This window comes from Sinocyclocheilus rhinocerous, unplaced genomic scaffold, assembly GCF_001515625.1.
Source record: "Sinocyclocheilus rhinocerous isolate Xijiao unplaced genomic scaffold, SAMN03320098_v1.1 scaffold550, whole genome shotgun sequence".
NCBI classification, from domain to species: domain Eukaryota; kingdom Metazoa; phylum Chordata; class Actinopteri; order Cypriniformes; family Cyprinidae; genus Sinocyclocheilus; species Sinocyclocheilus rhinocerous.
Window position 1 is genome coordinate 367,610 of NW_015667382.1, and position 16,859 is coordinate 384,468.

Consider the following 16,859-nt stretch of genomic DNA (forward strand, 5'->3'; position numbering starts at 1 on the left):
TCTTTTTATTTTGGAAAGAAATTAATACTTTTATTCAGCAAAAAACACATGAATTGATCAATCATGACAGTAAAAACATCATCACGTTTTACACAAAAATGATGCTGCACAACTGTTTTTCATAAATAAATAAATAAATAACTAAATAAATATGCTACTTGAGCACCAAATTATTAAAGAATAATCATGTGACAACAAGACTGGAGTAATGGCTGCTGAAAATTTCGCTTTGCCATCACAGGAATAAATTATATTTTAAATAGGAAACAATCATTTTAAATTGTCATTTAAAAAAAGTCATTTTAATAATTCACAATATACTTTACTACTTTACTGTGTTTTGGTCAAATAATAGACTGCTTTCAAAAACATTTTAAAAAATCTTACAGAGCCGATAGTTTTGAATGGTAGTGCATATTTTCAGATTATTAAAATGTCCTTTGTGGTCTCTCAGACCTTAAACAGAACATGAGAAGATGAACAGGGCTTCTTCAGTAAATCACATACTCTTTTCAGGACCACAAGAATTTGGTTTTAGACATAGAGGTACAGATGTTTGTCATGGGCTCTTCACTCTGACTCTATTCAGCTGTCGCATCCCTGACTGTAATCTCAGCAGTACATTCTCCTGGCAGACTAAATGGAAAATATCCGGCTGATGTTTATTCTGGCAGACTGTGATGATAGAGCTGAGAAACTCTCTTTCTTGTGTGTGCATGTTACCTGTTTGGAACTGTCATTGGTTTTGCTCTTCAGTGTGACAGGTCTACACTCTTAAAAATAAAGGTGCTTCACGATGCCAAAGAAGAACATTTTTATCTAAATGGTTCCATAAAGAACCTTTAACATCTGAAGAACCTTTCTGTTTCACTAAAGGTTCGTTGTGGCGAAAGAAGGTTCTTCAGATTATAAAAAGGTAAGAAAGAGATGGTTCTTTAAAGAACCTTTGACTGAGTGGTTCTTTGTGGAACCAAAAATGGTTCTTCTATGGCATCGCTGTGAAGAACCTTTTAAGCACCTTTATTTTTAAGAGTGTATAGTGACGTGTGAGTGTGAAGTACATATATATATAATACACTGTAAATGACATAGTACAAACTAAATACGTAAAATAGAATCACTTTTAAAACAACTGCCAGTAAATCTGTAATAAAATAATTCACAATAACCATTGAACCATACATTTTAAGTCTCCATCTGTAAAAAGTAAAACTCACTGGTACTTTGTGCCAAAAAGAAAAATTGCTCAATTGCTCACAATCATCTGTCTCACTGAATCTTCATAACATCCCTCATTTATTCCTGTTTTGCCAAACCACAGCTGAGAGAGGCTGACACAAGCTTTCCATATAGAATAAAAGGCTCAATTAATTCATTTAGCTGTTTCTTCGCCTCGAGGGCCAGACATCAATAGGTGAGCAGACAATCTTCTTCTGTGCCTACTATAAACAATGCCGGCTGGCGCTGACTGAGGAAACAGGTATCAACAAGGGTGAGTCTGAACAGCACTGCAGCGCTGTGATTTAAGAGAGGTGTTAATGCCATCAAGAGTGAAGTCGACTGTGTTTTCCCCTCAAGGCTCATGCAGAAACAGCCAATAAATTACACAATTGCATGATATATGAGAGAGCTATCCTTATAGCACTAAAATTCACAGCCAAGGAACAGCTAGAAATGAATAAGACACACCTAAGACAAAAACATGCTATGGTTGCAATTATGTTATTGAATGAATACTGTAAAAAGTGGTTACTGTATGTCAGGGCATAACCTGGCGGTTAGCACATCTGTTCCCACATGTATGTTTGATTGCTCATGTAGGTATATTCTCCTTTTTTATTATTAAACAAATCTCAAATCTGAGTTAGTATGATTTACTCTGTGTGTGAATCAGACTTCTAGGCAGGAGACACAAAGTTTGTGTTGTGAAAGTCAGCCAATTTATCCTCAGCTGGTTCCCGTCAGTGATGGGGAGACTGCTTTATTTCTGTATCACACTAACAATGCAGACAATGAGGGATGACATTCCGCATGTTCCTATGAAACAGCTTTGAATCTGTGAAGTGATATTTTCTCTGAATTTTTCAAATGTAGTTATAATAAGTCATGAATAAGTCATTGTAGAGTGTGTAGGAGAAGCAGTTTGGAGCAGAAGCAACCCAGCTTCCACCAAAACGCTCAAAAGAACACGTCTCCATCTTGAAACTTTCAAATTCTCCTTTCAGAAACAAGCTCAAGGTTTTCTTTTCTTGGGCTTGTAAAGGGAATCTGTGTTCCATTATGTATCAGACCAGTAATATCAACCAAAAGCCTCAAAAATGAATGTTTTGCCTAAGGAAAGCTGAGATGGCCAATATAAAGTCTTAACCATGCTGTTTTGCCTTGTATGTCAGAGTGTCCTGTGCAGTGGTAACTTTTTATTTATTTATTTTTTTTTTTGAAAATGTCCCTTTTCAGCCCCTTGTGGGATGAAGCAGTGCCAATATTGTTACACACACAACAAACAAAAGAAAAAGTTGTTGTTGCAGTTGTTTGGTTCATTTTGCATGACTCTGAATCTCTGAATGACCTTGATTTTATACTCCAAAAGTGTAGCAAAATACTGACATATTTGGGCATCAATTTTAAGTCATAACTGGCTTTTCTGGCAAACTGTAAGGCTTATGTATAATTTCACAATCTTTGTAACTCAGAAATCCAAACCATCCCAACTGTCTCCATGCTATCCATCCAAAAACATTCTTTGATTATTCATTCTATCACAGATTCCACGTGTAAGGTTATTCATCAAAGATAATATTGGATATTAAAGCTGAAAGTGAAAAATACTTTCACATCCAGCAGGCCTCAGACATTACCAGTCTGAGATTATTACAAATGGGAAAATGTCGTATGGCTGAACACATCACTACATTTATTGGATGTAATCAACCGAATCTGAAGCATCCCAAATCTTGATGATATTCATTTTTTGTCTAAGCAGAGATTTTCTTCCTCAGATTTCATGTTATGATTACAATAATATGCATTTCTTCTCAGATCTTCTCATTTTAATGGCCTTTTAAGATGTTTATTCAGTATACTAGCAGACGTTTCAGCTGAAAGCCTTCCTCAGTGTGTCGGTTCACTGCCCATTAGATGATCTCATACACAGTCTGTGAGTATTATCAGGTGTTCATAATTAAACAATCAACTGGTTCATAAAATAACAACATTAGGAGCACTAACACATCAGGCATATTGCTCCTCGGAGTTGGAATTGAGTCATGAAAAAATGCTTTAAATGCCAGTCCCAGCAGGATTCAGCTCTCTCTGTTCATGTGCCATCGTTCTGCCTGAAATATTTCTATCCTGTCAATATACACTTTTCATACATCGGCCTGAAGCTGTCGATGTGTCCTTGCATAACAAGCACATCATTGTATTTCAAAACAATGCTCAAGCGCTCCGACTACATGTGGTAAGATGGGAAGACAGAACTTTGGACAGCGTTAAACATTGTCAGACTGAGGAATAAATTGTTTTGACTCCTATTTACAATCAGCGTTGGTGTTCGGTTCTTTCAAAGCTTGACAATTACGAGCAATTTAAAAATGGAATCATAAAAAATGACGTCAGATATTTTTAATAGTATTCTCTCACAAACTGGGCACAGTATCACTCCATCAATTATGAGCATCCCGATGGAGAGGCATACTGAACGATTCCCTTGAATTCAAAGCAGCATTATCATACTCTTACACATAGAATCCCGCGTGAGCGCGATATGTGTGCTAACGCTCATGTTTCCGAGCCCGTGTGTGTGTGTGTGTGTGTGTGGCGGCGTCTAGTTAAACGAGATGCAGATGGCTGGTTTGGGCCTAGTGCGTTGCAACCTGGCAGGCATCAGGTTGACTTTGCTGCAGAGTATTCGGCTCTAGAGCCAGGCTCTCCTCTGGAAATATACTCACCCCCCTGCAGCAGAGCCCCAGCATGGGCTTTCCGCCAGCACTGATCTCGCCAGGAGGTCTGGGCCTTCTCAAAAATACACAGCCTGCCCCACAGGTTTACAACAGCCAGCTCAATGCACCCTTATATCTCTGGTTCTCCTGAAGAGGCTGGGCTTGTGCATCACAGCCTGATTCCAAACTCTCAAAACCATTGTTTTTGATCACCCTTCCTGTCAAAAAAAAGTCCAAAAAAGCTGCCAGCCAGTATGGAGTAACATGAAAGAGCTAATGAGCTTGCTAGTGGAAAACATTCATGTTGTACAATCACAAACAGGTGGTTCAGAACTGCTAGGTGTTTGCTGTATTTGTTTGATGCATCTGCAGATGATGTTGAAGACACTTTTGAAAATTGCTCTACAAGAATCACATGCATATGAGAAGATCTTGTTCGCCTGTGGTTTACAAAACAAGATGAACGCCAGTAAACACTGATAAGCGTTCTGGGAAATGCGGTCACTGGATGAACCGCTGCACGTCTACTACGATGGTAATTCATCCCCTTTAAACAGAAGTGAGGTAGAATAGTGAGGTAGCAGAGCAAAGTGCAAAAGCTCCGTAAGGTTCTCACAATCTCACATCTCACCCTCTTTTGCTTGATAGGTGGGACTATTTGATCCAGCGGCAGCTTTGAAGATTAGAGACGTTGATTTATAAAAGCCACGTGGCAGCTAAAACATTAACTAGTGTATTTTACTGTTACTGACATAGACAAACACACAAACACTGAGATTACTGATGGCTGATTATCTACGAAATCTGACAAACAAATTTATCACCCTTCTGTGTTCCTGAATGAAAGGATTTATGTTAAAATCACTTTTTAATATTAAATATAGTGCTTTAATTTTGATTTTTCAGAGAAAGAAAAACCAAAAATTTAACTTCTATTTACATTTGCTGTACAGTATGTAACCTGTATGATTTTCTCTGCTAAATACAAACAAAGAAAATATCTGAAGAAATTTTCAGCTGTTTTTGTCCATACAATGAAAGTCAATGGGGTGCACACCTTTAAGCACCATACAGCTCCAATGGTTTAATCCATGTCTGAGTCCAAATCAAATGGCAATGTGTTCTTCCCTGTCACCTGACTTAACGTCATGACACAAGCACCAATTGATGTTTGATATAACTGATGTGTTGCCATATATATATGAGTATGATATGATGGTATGAGTAAACATGAGTTGATTAAGTATTTGATCTGATTTGAGAATGGATCACTACTTAAATGGATAGTTCACCCAAAAATAAAAATCCTGTCATTTACTCTACCTCATGTCATTCCAAACTCGTAATTCGTTCATTTTCAAAACACAAGTTTAGGTTTCCGTTTACCATATGTATATGCGATGATCAGTATGTGAATAAAAGACAGTTAAATCTGTTCATCATATAAAGCGATCATGTCTATTCAGAAGACTTGGATTAAACCACTCAATACACATGAATATGCTTTACAGTGACTTTATGAAGTGTCAATGTTTCAGAACCTTTTCTTTTAGGTGAACTAACCCTTTATGTTTCAGTCTGTTCAGCATAGAAATTAATCGTATTAAACCACTGGAGCATGGATTACTCTTACACTAACTTTATGGCAATTTTAAAACTTGAAACTCCACTGACTTTTATTGTATGGGCAAAACAACTGAAACATTCTTCAAATATCTTCTTTTTTGTTCTGCATAGTTAGAAACCACATGAGGGTGAGTAAATGATGGCAGAATTTCAGTTTCTGAAGGAACATTTCCATATTTACATTTGAGAAGAGCAAACGGGCAGTACTTCATTTTCTTCTAAAACGTGAATAACGTGTCCTGGGAGATTACCCCGTTGGGGGTCACCTAATTCATGTCTTCAGAATATCGATCGACCTGCACTGCCAGGCAAGTATTTCAGATTCAGGCCCAAGAGAGCTCTAAAACACTTCCAAGTGTGCATTTAATGTTCAAGGAGATCATGCAGTAACTATGTGAGACAATATGTTCGAACTGGCAGAGTCATATTGTGGTTTGGCTAAGTTGTAGGGGTGTTAGGGAGTTAAATGTAACTTTGTGACAGAGAAACAAGTACATGCGGGAAATACAAGAGAAGCGATTTGGATTCTGACAGCGATTTGTTTTACTTCCAACAATAGAGGACAGAGAAACATCCCTGATTCATCTTAAACCACAGTCTGAGATTCAACACATCCTTCTGTCATCAAGATTACATTGCTCTTAAACATTTCCTTCCCTTTACTAAAACGTTCACATTTTACTGCCTCATCTTGTCTGCTCCAGCGAAACTTGTAAGTAAATCCTCTTTTATAAGTACATTTACATGCACAGTTATAATCAAGCTACAGCAGGTTATTGCGTATCTGAGTTACTGTACACTCTATACAAGTATAAATGACACAATGCGTAATAGCATGATTGAAGGACTAAATACACACTGTCTGTTTTTCACACCAGGTGTACATTGGAAAGGCAAATTGTAGTCCAATTAAAGTGTATATGCTGGACAAGCCAAGCTGAACTGACTGAGCTGAATAATGACGCTAGTGTCTTTTATAGATATGCTTAACAGCTGAAATTGAAGTTGTTTCATAACTGGTGAACAATATTTACAACATTAACACAGTTCTTTTCCTGTTTATTACTGTGAATTTGCTTTGAAACAATCTGTAATGTATAAAGTGCTACAAAAAACTGTGACTTTAAAAGGATTTTTATGTAATGCAATGATTTAAGTGATTTTTCCCCCAAGTACGGAGTAACATACCCATTTCATTCGGATGGCCTTCCTCTCATCACTTTGTATTCTTGACAGGCTTCAGACTGTGGCTCAATGCATTAAAAACGTATGCCTCTCAATGGCATAAGCTGATCAATATCGTAAGGCCACATTAACAGGGCACTCAGGGGTTTATAGGGGTCCTTTTCCACTCAAGGATCCAATCAGTTAAGTGCAGTTCAAGTGAAACCTAGGTCTCTTTGCAGTCCCGCTTATTGATCGCTATCTATTAAACACTCTCTCTCACACTATGTTTCACTCACTTTAAAACCTCCCTTATTATCTCTGTTTCAAATCCATCTCTCCTATATGTATTCTTATTATATTTAGTAAGCGAAATTCATAGCACAGCATCCCCCGGTTCAACTCAAGCGCTTTGGTGAAATTTCCTTTCAGTAAGAGTTCGGTCTAGTACATGAACACATATTAGGACAATTGCACTGAAATACTCCCCAGCGTGCTGGAATGTTTCTCCTACATACATTACTGCTGAAAGAGGACCAAACCCTCTGTCAGATCATTTACATCATACATTTCCATATTTAAGCTTGGGTTATGAATGAGAGGTTGCCTTAGTGTTCTGTAGGTGTTTGATTGCATTTGGCCCTCACACACACACAACCGTTTTCCCTTGGGTTCTGCCCTGGCTCAGAGGTGTCACACGGCTCTTTCTTCTCTTGTTTAAGCTCTGTTTGCTTTAACGCTGCCCACCCCTTCACTCCTCTCTTTTCATTCTCTTGTTCTTTCTTTACATTTCGGCACTGGATCTGATGGCACTGCGCTCAGGAAAAACACAGCCGAGGAATGTTCGGCAAAGCGTTGGCTCGCTGACAGCAAGATGGATGCTCAGAGTGACGATCTTTTGTGCCCCACGCAAGACTCACACATGCAGGCCCCGATAAAAATAAAGTGTCAAGGATACAGGGGAGAAATTCATTTCTGCTGTGTGACAGTGGCGTCTCAACTGGTTTGTTTACATTTCCAGCGAACAGATACATGTTGGGCTTAGTCAGAGAGAGGAGAAGAAGAACAAGTTCTTCTTTTCTAAGATGAGTTAAAACAGGCATTGAAAACTAACTGGGCAGGTGCAAAATTAGCTACAAAATGTGTGATTGATGACAGATGATGACTATCAGGCTCTTTTCATTATAGTTATGATTCAGACTTGTTTATGCACAGCCAGACACTATTTGCATGTCCAAATGACAGTGCACAGTCACTGCTTAAGTCTTTCTGCTATTGAACTGAACTGACTCAATAAACAGATGCATAGTTAAAATATCATAATTCTTTTTCACGTTTTAGGATGCAGACTTTTTCAGATGCTTTTTTATTACAGATATTCTGTTTAATATCACAGAAATACACAAAGGGCATTTCCAGTGTTAATGTTATTTTATTTTAAGGACTGTTTTAATCAACAGGAATTATATGCATCAGCTGCACCCATAAGCACTTTTAATAACCCAGAGAGTTATCTTATGTATCCGACTGCTGATAAACAGTATGCTTTAAGAGTACTTCAGCATGGTTTGGGCCATCTTAAGAGCAGCCAGACAATTCAGTGCAAATTATGACAGTTAATTTCATTTATGAATTAGGTCCCTCCTCCATTCAATTAAGCGTCATGGGTTTTATTTCTTTACTTTAGGCATAAGCAATAGACTAAATATTCATGTTCCTCCAGCTAAGTTTGTCATGTAGTGATACTGTGTTTCAAATATCTGTGTATGTAAAATGTATTTTTATTATTACTCATTTTATAAATAATATTATAAATAATTATAATAATAACAACGATAATAGTATGTAAAATACAAAATACAAATAAAAACTAAAATGATCGAATTAAGTTTATTATATATTTGGCAATCTTACCAGCTCTGTCTGATATAACTTAATTCGATCATTTTAGTTTTTATTTGTATTTTGTTTGTAGTATAACGAGAATAAATAAAGTATAAGTAACAAAGAAAAGTAATAATAATAAGAAGAAGAAAGAAAGCAATGAATATGTCTGAAAATGTATTTTAATGACAGTGATAAAATTGAGTGCACGGGCCAAAACACGAGGCGGCTCGTTTGCAGACTTTGATCACATTGCTCTTTAGACGACAAAATATATAAGCTGTTTGTCTTTCTCGCTTCAGTCTCTAAAGACACCTGTTCACTTTTCCCGATTTTTTTTTTTTTTTACATTATACGGGATGATGCCGAATATATCCTAATATTGTTGCCCTAAACTAATAATAATCACTATGAATAGTAATAATAAAAAAATCACCATTTAAACAGTAAAGAAATATCTTGCGTATGGCACTGCTTATACAATAAACATTAACACGCATCTTAACAAGCTGTATTGGACAAACGAATACACATTTTTTGTTCAAATATATTTTAGCGCATTTTGTTAAAATTAATCGTACAGTAAACATGTAAGCCGAGCCTAGGTTTCTTAAACTTCCATATTAATGTTTTATTTTTGACGTAAACTTGTATTTAATAATGCATAAAACCGTTTGCTAAACATACCTTAAAGTGAAGCTATGTATTCATTAATTATGTTCCTAAGACATTTATTCAAACTGTTCGATGCCGAGATTGGTAAGAATCGGCTGTTGCATATAGTTATAAATCGTAATAAATTATATTTGTTAAACTTTGACAGCACTAATCTACTTGCTGCTTACCTTCAAACCATTATTTCAAGTTTTAAAAAGTTAGAGTTTTTAAATTTCTTTAGAGGTTTTAATTTCTCCAAATCATTTAGTGAATTCTCCATAAATCTGTCACTTATATTGTTGTACTGTAATGGTCCTGAAAGTTCCCTTCACTAGAAGCGAAACGCTTGCATTTAAAAAGAAAACACCCGCACTTTTTACTTGGCAGTCATGGCTGGTTTCTAACTCATCTCAAACAAATTGTACGTGCGACGAACGATCAACGATATGTCTTTGGTGATGTGTTCTCGCCTTAGGCTTCGCGCTTTCCAAAAATGATGCAGAAATAAAAAGTTGGACCTACCGACACATTCGTTGGCTTCTCTGGCGGTTGCGCGCTGCCAGGGTCGGTCATAGTGAAAAGGTTTGCATCTGTCACACTCTGGTCCGGCTGTATTGTGCTTGCACTCGCACACCAGGTTTCCATCCCGGTCTTTGACGCACCGTGACGCGTGTCCATTACACTTACATCTGCCTCCGACCTGCAGGTCTGACACGGCGTAAAAATAGGAATCTCTGGCCAGCTCCGAGTCATCCTCATTTTCGTCTCCGAAAGTGTGCAGTCGGCTGAAAGTCACTTTAATGTCTGTGGCGGTCACCCAGTCCTGAAGTACGGGTGAATTGTCAAAGTCGTGCGCGGAGGGTCGCCCGTCCAGGGTGCTGAACGCGATCAACCCGCCGGAGAGAGGGTGCATGTCGGTGTGAGAATCTGTGCAGATGGCCTCTTGCTCGTTTTGCTTAGTGATCGTGGCTTTGCTGGGCTTGTTGAACATCTTTCTACACTGGGTCGAGTAGTACTGGAAAGGCACCCAGGACTTTCCGTAGTCCATCGATTTAAAGATAGCCATGGACTCTGGTCGCGGTGTGCAGAACTGCAAACTCACGTAGGTCACCTCGAATTTCTTGCCCAGGGACAATGTTAAAGTGACGTTTTGAGGATACTGGATGTAATTGTCCGACTGCCAGCAGGTGAGGTTGTGAGGATTGTTCAGGTCGGTTAGGTAAGCAGGTGGGTGATATTTCTTTGGGTCCGACGCGTCGCACGTGTGGCAGTTTCTGTGCCTTTCATCCCCTTTCTCAGTCACCACACAGTACCGACTCGGTGTTTTGCCGCAGGTGCTGGACGCGCGCACTTCCTTCCCGAACGCCGCGTTGACGAAATCGGGGATGCATCTTCTGGCGTGACCGTTCTCGTCGTAGCACGGATCCGGTGGAGAGGTCTGAGCCGCGAACATGCTCATGCCGTATCCGCCGACAGTCTCTTTGACCACACAGTAGAGAGTCACCAAAGTGACCAAAGCATCCGAGACCCTCAACATCATCATGCGCCTTCCTTAGTCTCTCCTGTGTGCCGAAACACAGCCGTGTCCTAATGAGAAGATGCTTTCACTGTTTGCAGATGGAAAATCAGTTGACAGTCTGAGCGTGATCAATCCACAGCCGATATGACACCGCGATCAAACCGGTGCCAAATAACAAACTAATGCGAATCTAAATCTGACTCCAGCATATGGACAAACTCCCGGATCTAAACCACTACGGAAGATCCGACAATATTTACGCTTTCGCAATTACAGAAAATCGCAATTGGAGAAATCTCCACACAGGTCACTGTACCTCCGTCAAACAGTTCAGCAAAAGCAGAAAAGTCACAAAACAATCTCAGTTCGTGCTGGCTCTCTTTTCCCGTGTGTATTGGACACGCGCTTTCACTTGTCTGGTTCTTGAATATCTGCGCATGTAGAGGATATAAGAAGATCCCGTTAGTTTGAGCTCAAGTGAGATAGGAGACACTCTCTCTCTCTCTCTTCTCTCGCTCTGTATCTGCTCTATGGAGAAAGAGCCAGACGCGTCTTTACGCAGGGATTTGAGTTCATTCATCTCAAGCAGTGACACTCGAGAGAACAACGACATCCACTGGTAGATTATCAATAAAACCAGCAGACGGGGATTGAACAGAATATAGGCTAATAGAAGCGCAATTTGAAAATTTGTAAAACATAGGCCTATTCAGTATGCTATCTTCGCTCTGCAGGCTAATTAATTGTCGCGTAGTCTATTTCATTTATAAAATAAAGGGTAGAGAGACTTTAGAGAAAAAGATTTTTAAAAATATAGCCTAATGCTATTTTAGCAACAACATAGGCTAAATCGAGTACAACAATAGGCAAATAATGCTGATTTCAGCAAGACAATGTCAATTTATAATTTTATTATGGGTCTATTTGGTCATTGTGTTTTGGAAAATTAACTTTTTTTTTTATTAATGAGTTATTTGCGGTTGGTAGGCTACCTCATTATTTAATCTATAGCCATCCAAAGTTAAACTTGACTTCCTTTAGTTTGGTTTACGTGTTTGATTAACAGGCTATATTGTTATGAATTACCAATTCTTTAGTGACCAATTTAATAGCCTAATCCTCCCATTATTAAAGGCAACAGCGACAACAAACCAAATAACTTTTGGTTAGCCATAACAGCTAATTTAACTGGATTTTCGCATTTCTAATACTTCTTAACGTCTTCGCATTTAACACTTTTTAGATCGGATGTGGAATTTATGAAATGTTTTCTCTCTCAATACATTAATTTAAATCTAAACGTGAACATAGCCTACCATAAACTTTTATTGTTTTTATTTTTTATAATTACTACAGACTAACCCATACCTTGACCCAAGGTCTTTTGCATATTTAGGCCCAATGTATTTATGAATATAAATAAATATTATTATTAATAATCATAAATACTACATATTAATAGAATGGTGACACCACAAAGGGACGTTTGAATAAATTTAGCCAACTTCTGGGTTCAATTTTGTCTTAAAGTGTAGCTCAGTAAAGGTATTGTTATTAGTTCCTACAAAAACACAGGTTTTACAGAGCATGCATTTTATATCATATATTTATCAAATGTAGGCTGTCCATTGTTTAAATCATTAAAGGCTATATAAATATAAAAGTTTTTTAGGCCTATATTTTTTATTTACAAATAAAATTTCGTCAAAGATATGCAAAGCTATAATAGGCTACATACAAAAAGAAAGCAATGACAATAATAACAATAGTCTATATGTATCTGATATAGCCTACTCATCTAGAATGGCTAGTTTTTCAGTGGAAAGCACACGAACGAACGGTCTTACGTTGTTAGAGTAACCTAAAAAAAAAAAAAGAAAGAACGATAGCCTACTTTTGGCGCCAGATAACTCATGCTCTGACAAAATTGTATTCTGCGTGGTTACTTTGTTATTTATAATAGGACGTGCCTTTGATTGAAATAGAACTGCTAAGTAGACTATGCAGTTTACTCTTTTCATAATGACGAGTTAGACTCCTCCGAGCCACTTCCAGTAATTCTCACCCTGAGTGAGGATAAAGAGTGGGTTTTTATTTTATTTTTTTAAATAAAGCGCTTTCTCACCTATAACAACGACATATTAAATGCTACAACTGGGCCTCCAAACGTTTTAGGAATAACAATGTTCAGCTCTAGGCCTACCAAATGATAAATTAATTAATCAAACGGTCATTCAAATTCACTGGTTGTCTGGCCTACATTAGCGATTTACAGTAAGTAAAGCATCGCCTGTATTTATACGGGTGATTCGAGAGAGAGATTAACTGAACAAGGTGCTGAAAGACGCATGCGCACATAGCATGAGTGTCAGAATGCGTTTCAGCTGAACTCTGAATATTAGATTATCTATGTGAATGTAAATAAAGGTTTTGTAAATAAATGTAAATAAAACCAAGGTTATATTTTCAAAGAGATTATTTATTTATTTATTTAAGAGCGGACTAACGTGCTTGTATTATGCTGAACATTTGTATATTATTACAAACAGGCCTTAAGTGATTTTATGTAGGATACATATAGGAGCAGACTATTTATTTTGTTTACAAATGAATACAGACTTTTCTGTATTTGTGGCTTCCATTTGAGGAAGTCCGAGCTCAAAAATACATATTCAACTCGTGTTACTGGTTTTGATAGTTTACCGGTAAGTTTTAACATGTTACCCTCTTTCCCTCATTGTTTAATATTACTCATACAACACTAATCTACTGCAACCTAAACACCTACTTGCTATGTCGGTTCGTTTGTTGTTCTGCAACGCGGTTGAACCACTAGATGGCAGTATTTCATTTCCACTAAACCAAGCTCATCCAAAGCATGTCGCCTATTAGCTAAAACACCTGTCATATTTTTTTTTTGCTATTGTGGATTTACCATTACATATTGTAAGCATCCTGCCCTGCGCTGTCCTGATTCCTCTGACTGGAAGCGTTAGCAGATAAGTTCCTTCTTTAGAGCAGTCACAAACCGAAAAGTCACCAAAAGAGTGACAGACAGAGAGAGGCACTCTTATGGTACAAAATGCAAATTTTGACCTCTGGGGAAGTTAAGAGTTTATCTTATGCTGAGTATAGAGGCTGAGTCTGCAGTTAGACTAGAGAGAAGTCTGATAAAAACACATGTCATTTAATTATTTGAATATCTTAAAACAATATCAAACAACACAATAAATGGTGTGTACCTAACAAGTGTACCTTAGTTAAATTATTTCAACTTTAAAAAAAGTTATAAAAAAAAACAATATAAAATATTGTGTTTTTAATAATGGAATCTTGGTTCTCTTATGTTTGTGAACATTTGAAATATATCAACATTATTGTTCAGTAAATGGCAAAAAGCTGTTATTTTTAAGAACAGCTTGCCATTCATGGCAGTTTGCCATCCATAGCATCAATAAAACTAAGATGTCAGTCAAAGAACAAAGCCTGCGTGTGTAAGTCAAACCTCCTCCCACTCATGAACACATGTAGCCCATGTCTTCCTCTTTGAGTTCTTCTGCACCTTCTCTCTCTGAGTTCCTGTTTAGTAGCACTACAGCACGGCAGGCGTGCTGATATAACTGCTCCTGTTGTTGCTGCCGTTGTTCAGTGCCTATGTAGGCTGATATAACCTGATGCTGAAGGATGTGGTTACATTTCCACCTCTTTTCATCTTAAGCGCTGGATTACACTGCAAGGACATCGGTTCCGCCTCAGCCCGCACATTGATAAAAGGCCAAGAAATCATGGGAAGAGGATAAGAACTCCAGGTAAGTGTTGCCTGTGGTGCATTCCTATGCCATGATCATTTTATTCTCAGCTCATAGCCTAGGAAAGGAATACAACTCAGAATTACAAGGCCAAGTCAGTGGACATGATGTGCTTTAGCCAGAATCAGAAACTTTTTGCTTCCTCCACGTCAAATATTTACACGTGAAGACTCCCAATGCTCCATGACCTTTTAAATGGAGTTTTATGACAGATGATGTTCATAGCTTAGGATGTCAGGTGGAGACTTTACTATTCACTGATTTTGTGCAGTAAGGCATGCAGGACAGCTGTTCTGAATCAGTAATCTGTTGAATGATATTTATCTACCAGTATGCAATACAATAATGCAATCATGTAATATGCTCAGTTATGTGACAGCACTGGTGTTCTGTTCTGTTATTATACATGGTTCTATTACTTAAATGATTTAGAATTTTAGACAGTAAGCTGTAATGAAACTTAGACTGTGTTAGAGCAGTCTTTTAAAAGAAGACTGCAAGCCATTCACATAGGCTTCCTCTGTGGCGAACAGTCAGATGTAAAAACAGTGGCTAATTCGGAGATCTTATCACGTTCGAGCAGCAGACTTATAGCAGGCGCTCTAGTTCTCACAGAAGATCCGTTAAGATAATGAATGGGTGCTAATATAGCATGACTGAAATGATTTTTCTTAATACGTATATATACAAATAAACATTATCAAGAGTCTGCAGATTCTAAGTGCTTGGTTGCAAAATACAGTCAATCCCACAAATATAGCTGATGCTCCTTCTATGCAGAGCCATATGCTTTGGATCCAGTTAGAGGCCAATGCACTGCGAATTCATAATATTTGATGCAGTGGACACATATTTCCAAGTAAGGATGGAGTATAAGCCACTAAGTGCAAATAGATGCTGATGAATTTTACATTTTACTTGCAAATTAGTAATACGGTCTATAATATTCAAATGATATATTGTTTTCATTTCCACCATAGCATACAATAGTTCATAGTTCAAGTTCATAGTAACTCTGCAAGAACTGGCCTTCAGTGTATAGTTGACAGGAGCAAGTGTGATAGAACAGCTTTAAAGTACTGAGATACTTCTTTTCATGCACAAACAGCATCTGACAGAAACTCTATTAATACATTCATAAGGAAGTTAATTTTTTTTTGGCATTCATGTGCTTGTCTATCAGCAACTTAAGAGAGAGGAATATCAAATCATGTTACTGTTCAGCTAAAACCATGTGATGGTAGGTTTGGTTAATTTTAGCAGAAAGAAATAGATTTTGCATACTTGTAAATATTTCATTATAATACAATGCAATACACAAACAATCAGAGGCGGACAGTAACTAAGTACATTTACTTGAGTATTATTTTTTTTCTGGGAACTTATGACTTTAACTGTCAAGGTTTTCAAGGAAGGACCCAACTGCAGAATGGACAAGGGAAACAATTTATTAGCAGACTTAGAACACAACAGGATAAGGCAGGGAGACAGTCACACAACAAGGCAGGGTACACAACAAGAGAACGGGCTGGTCACGGATGGGGGGGTAACTCCAGACTCAGTGGCAAGAGGAGGCTAAGGTAGCAGCTCAAGGCACCACAGGCTTGGCCCTGGGGGTGGTGACTCTTGAAGCCCCAGACAGGTCTGCCAGGTCAGGAGAATCCGCAACCAGGGGGAACACAGGTAGCAGGGCAGGAACCACTCGGCAGACACACTCAATGACCAGACAACAGGGGAGACAAGAGAAGACACCGATCAAAAATGGGAACGGCAAAATAACGAGGGTAGGAAAAAAAAAATAGACTGAAAGAAAAAACAAATGATAAAATAAGTACTAGAAATAAGAACTGAAATCTCAAAACAAAAGGATAACCCTCTGAAAAACTTGGGGGGAAAAAGGGTCAGGAACTATAAACCAAAATCTAAAATAGAAACAAGACAGCGACCTTGCTGAAACCGAAAGAAAAAATAAAATAAAACAAATAAAACTGGAACTTCTCACGACACAAGGATAACAAAATAAAAAGGGAAAAAAAACGAAAAAGAGTTCAGGACTAACAGTAAAAGGATGAAACCACTAGGACTGTACTAGACTATAGACAAAACACAGAGACCAGGAAACTAGGACCAACGAGAGGGAAACTGGACTAACTGAAGTCGACTGACAAACACACAAACAAGACTAACGGCAACAGCACGGAGAATTCACACACACAACCAAAGAGGAGACAAGGAGGAAAATGCTGACAAAGATAATGA

General features: G+C 37.9%; 2 protein-coding genes across 3 annotated transcripts in view; one reads left to right on the forward strand and one right to left on the reverse strand.

The window, feature by feature from the left end:
• LOC107733905 (netrin-1) overlaps positions 1 to 11,238 on the reverse strand; it is a 56,981-nt gene extending 45,743 nt beyond the window's left edge. For both annotated transcript variants that reach the window (XM_016545749.1, XM_016545748.1), the window contains exon 1: positions 9,795 to 11,238. In XM_016545749.1, the coding sequence (XP_016401235.1) occupies positions 9,795 to 10,815 (1,021 nt within the window). In that variant the 5' untranslated portion in view covers positions 10,816 to 11,238. The remainder of the gene's footprint in view (positions 1 to 9,794) is intronic.
• A 3,130-nt stretch (positions 11,239 to 14,368) lies between these two features.
• Positions 14,369 to 16,859, forward strand: part of LOC107733903 (phosphoinositide 3-kinase regulatory subunit 5-like) — a 31,147-nt gene continuing 28,656 nt past the window's right edge. The window contains exon 1 of the mRNA XM_016545747.1: positions 14,369 to 14,600. The gene's annotated coding sequence lies outside the window, so the exon portion shown is untranslated. The remainder of the gene's footprint in view (positions 14,601 to 16,859) is intronic.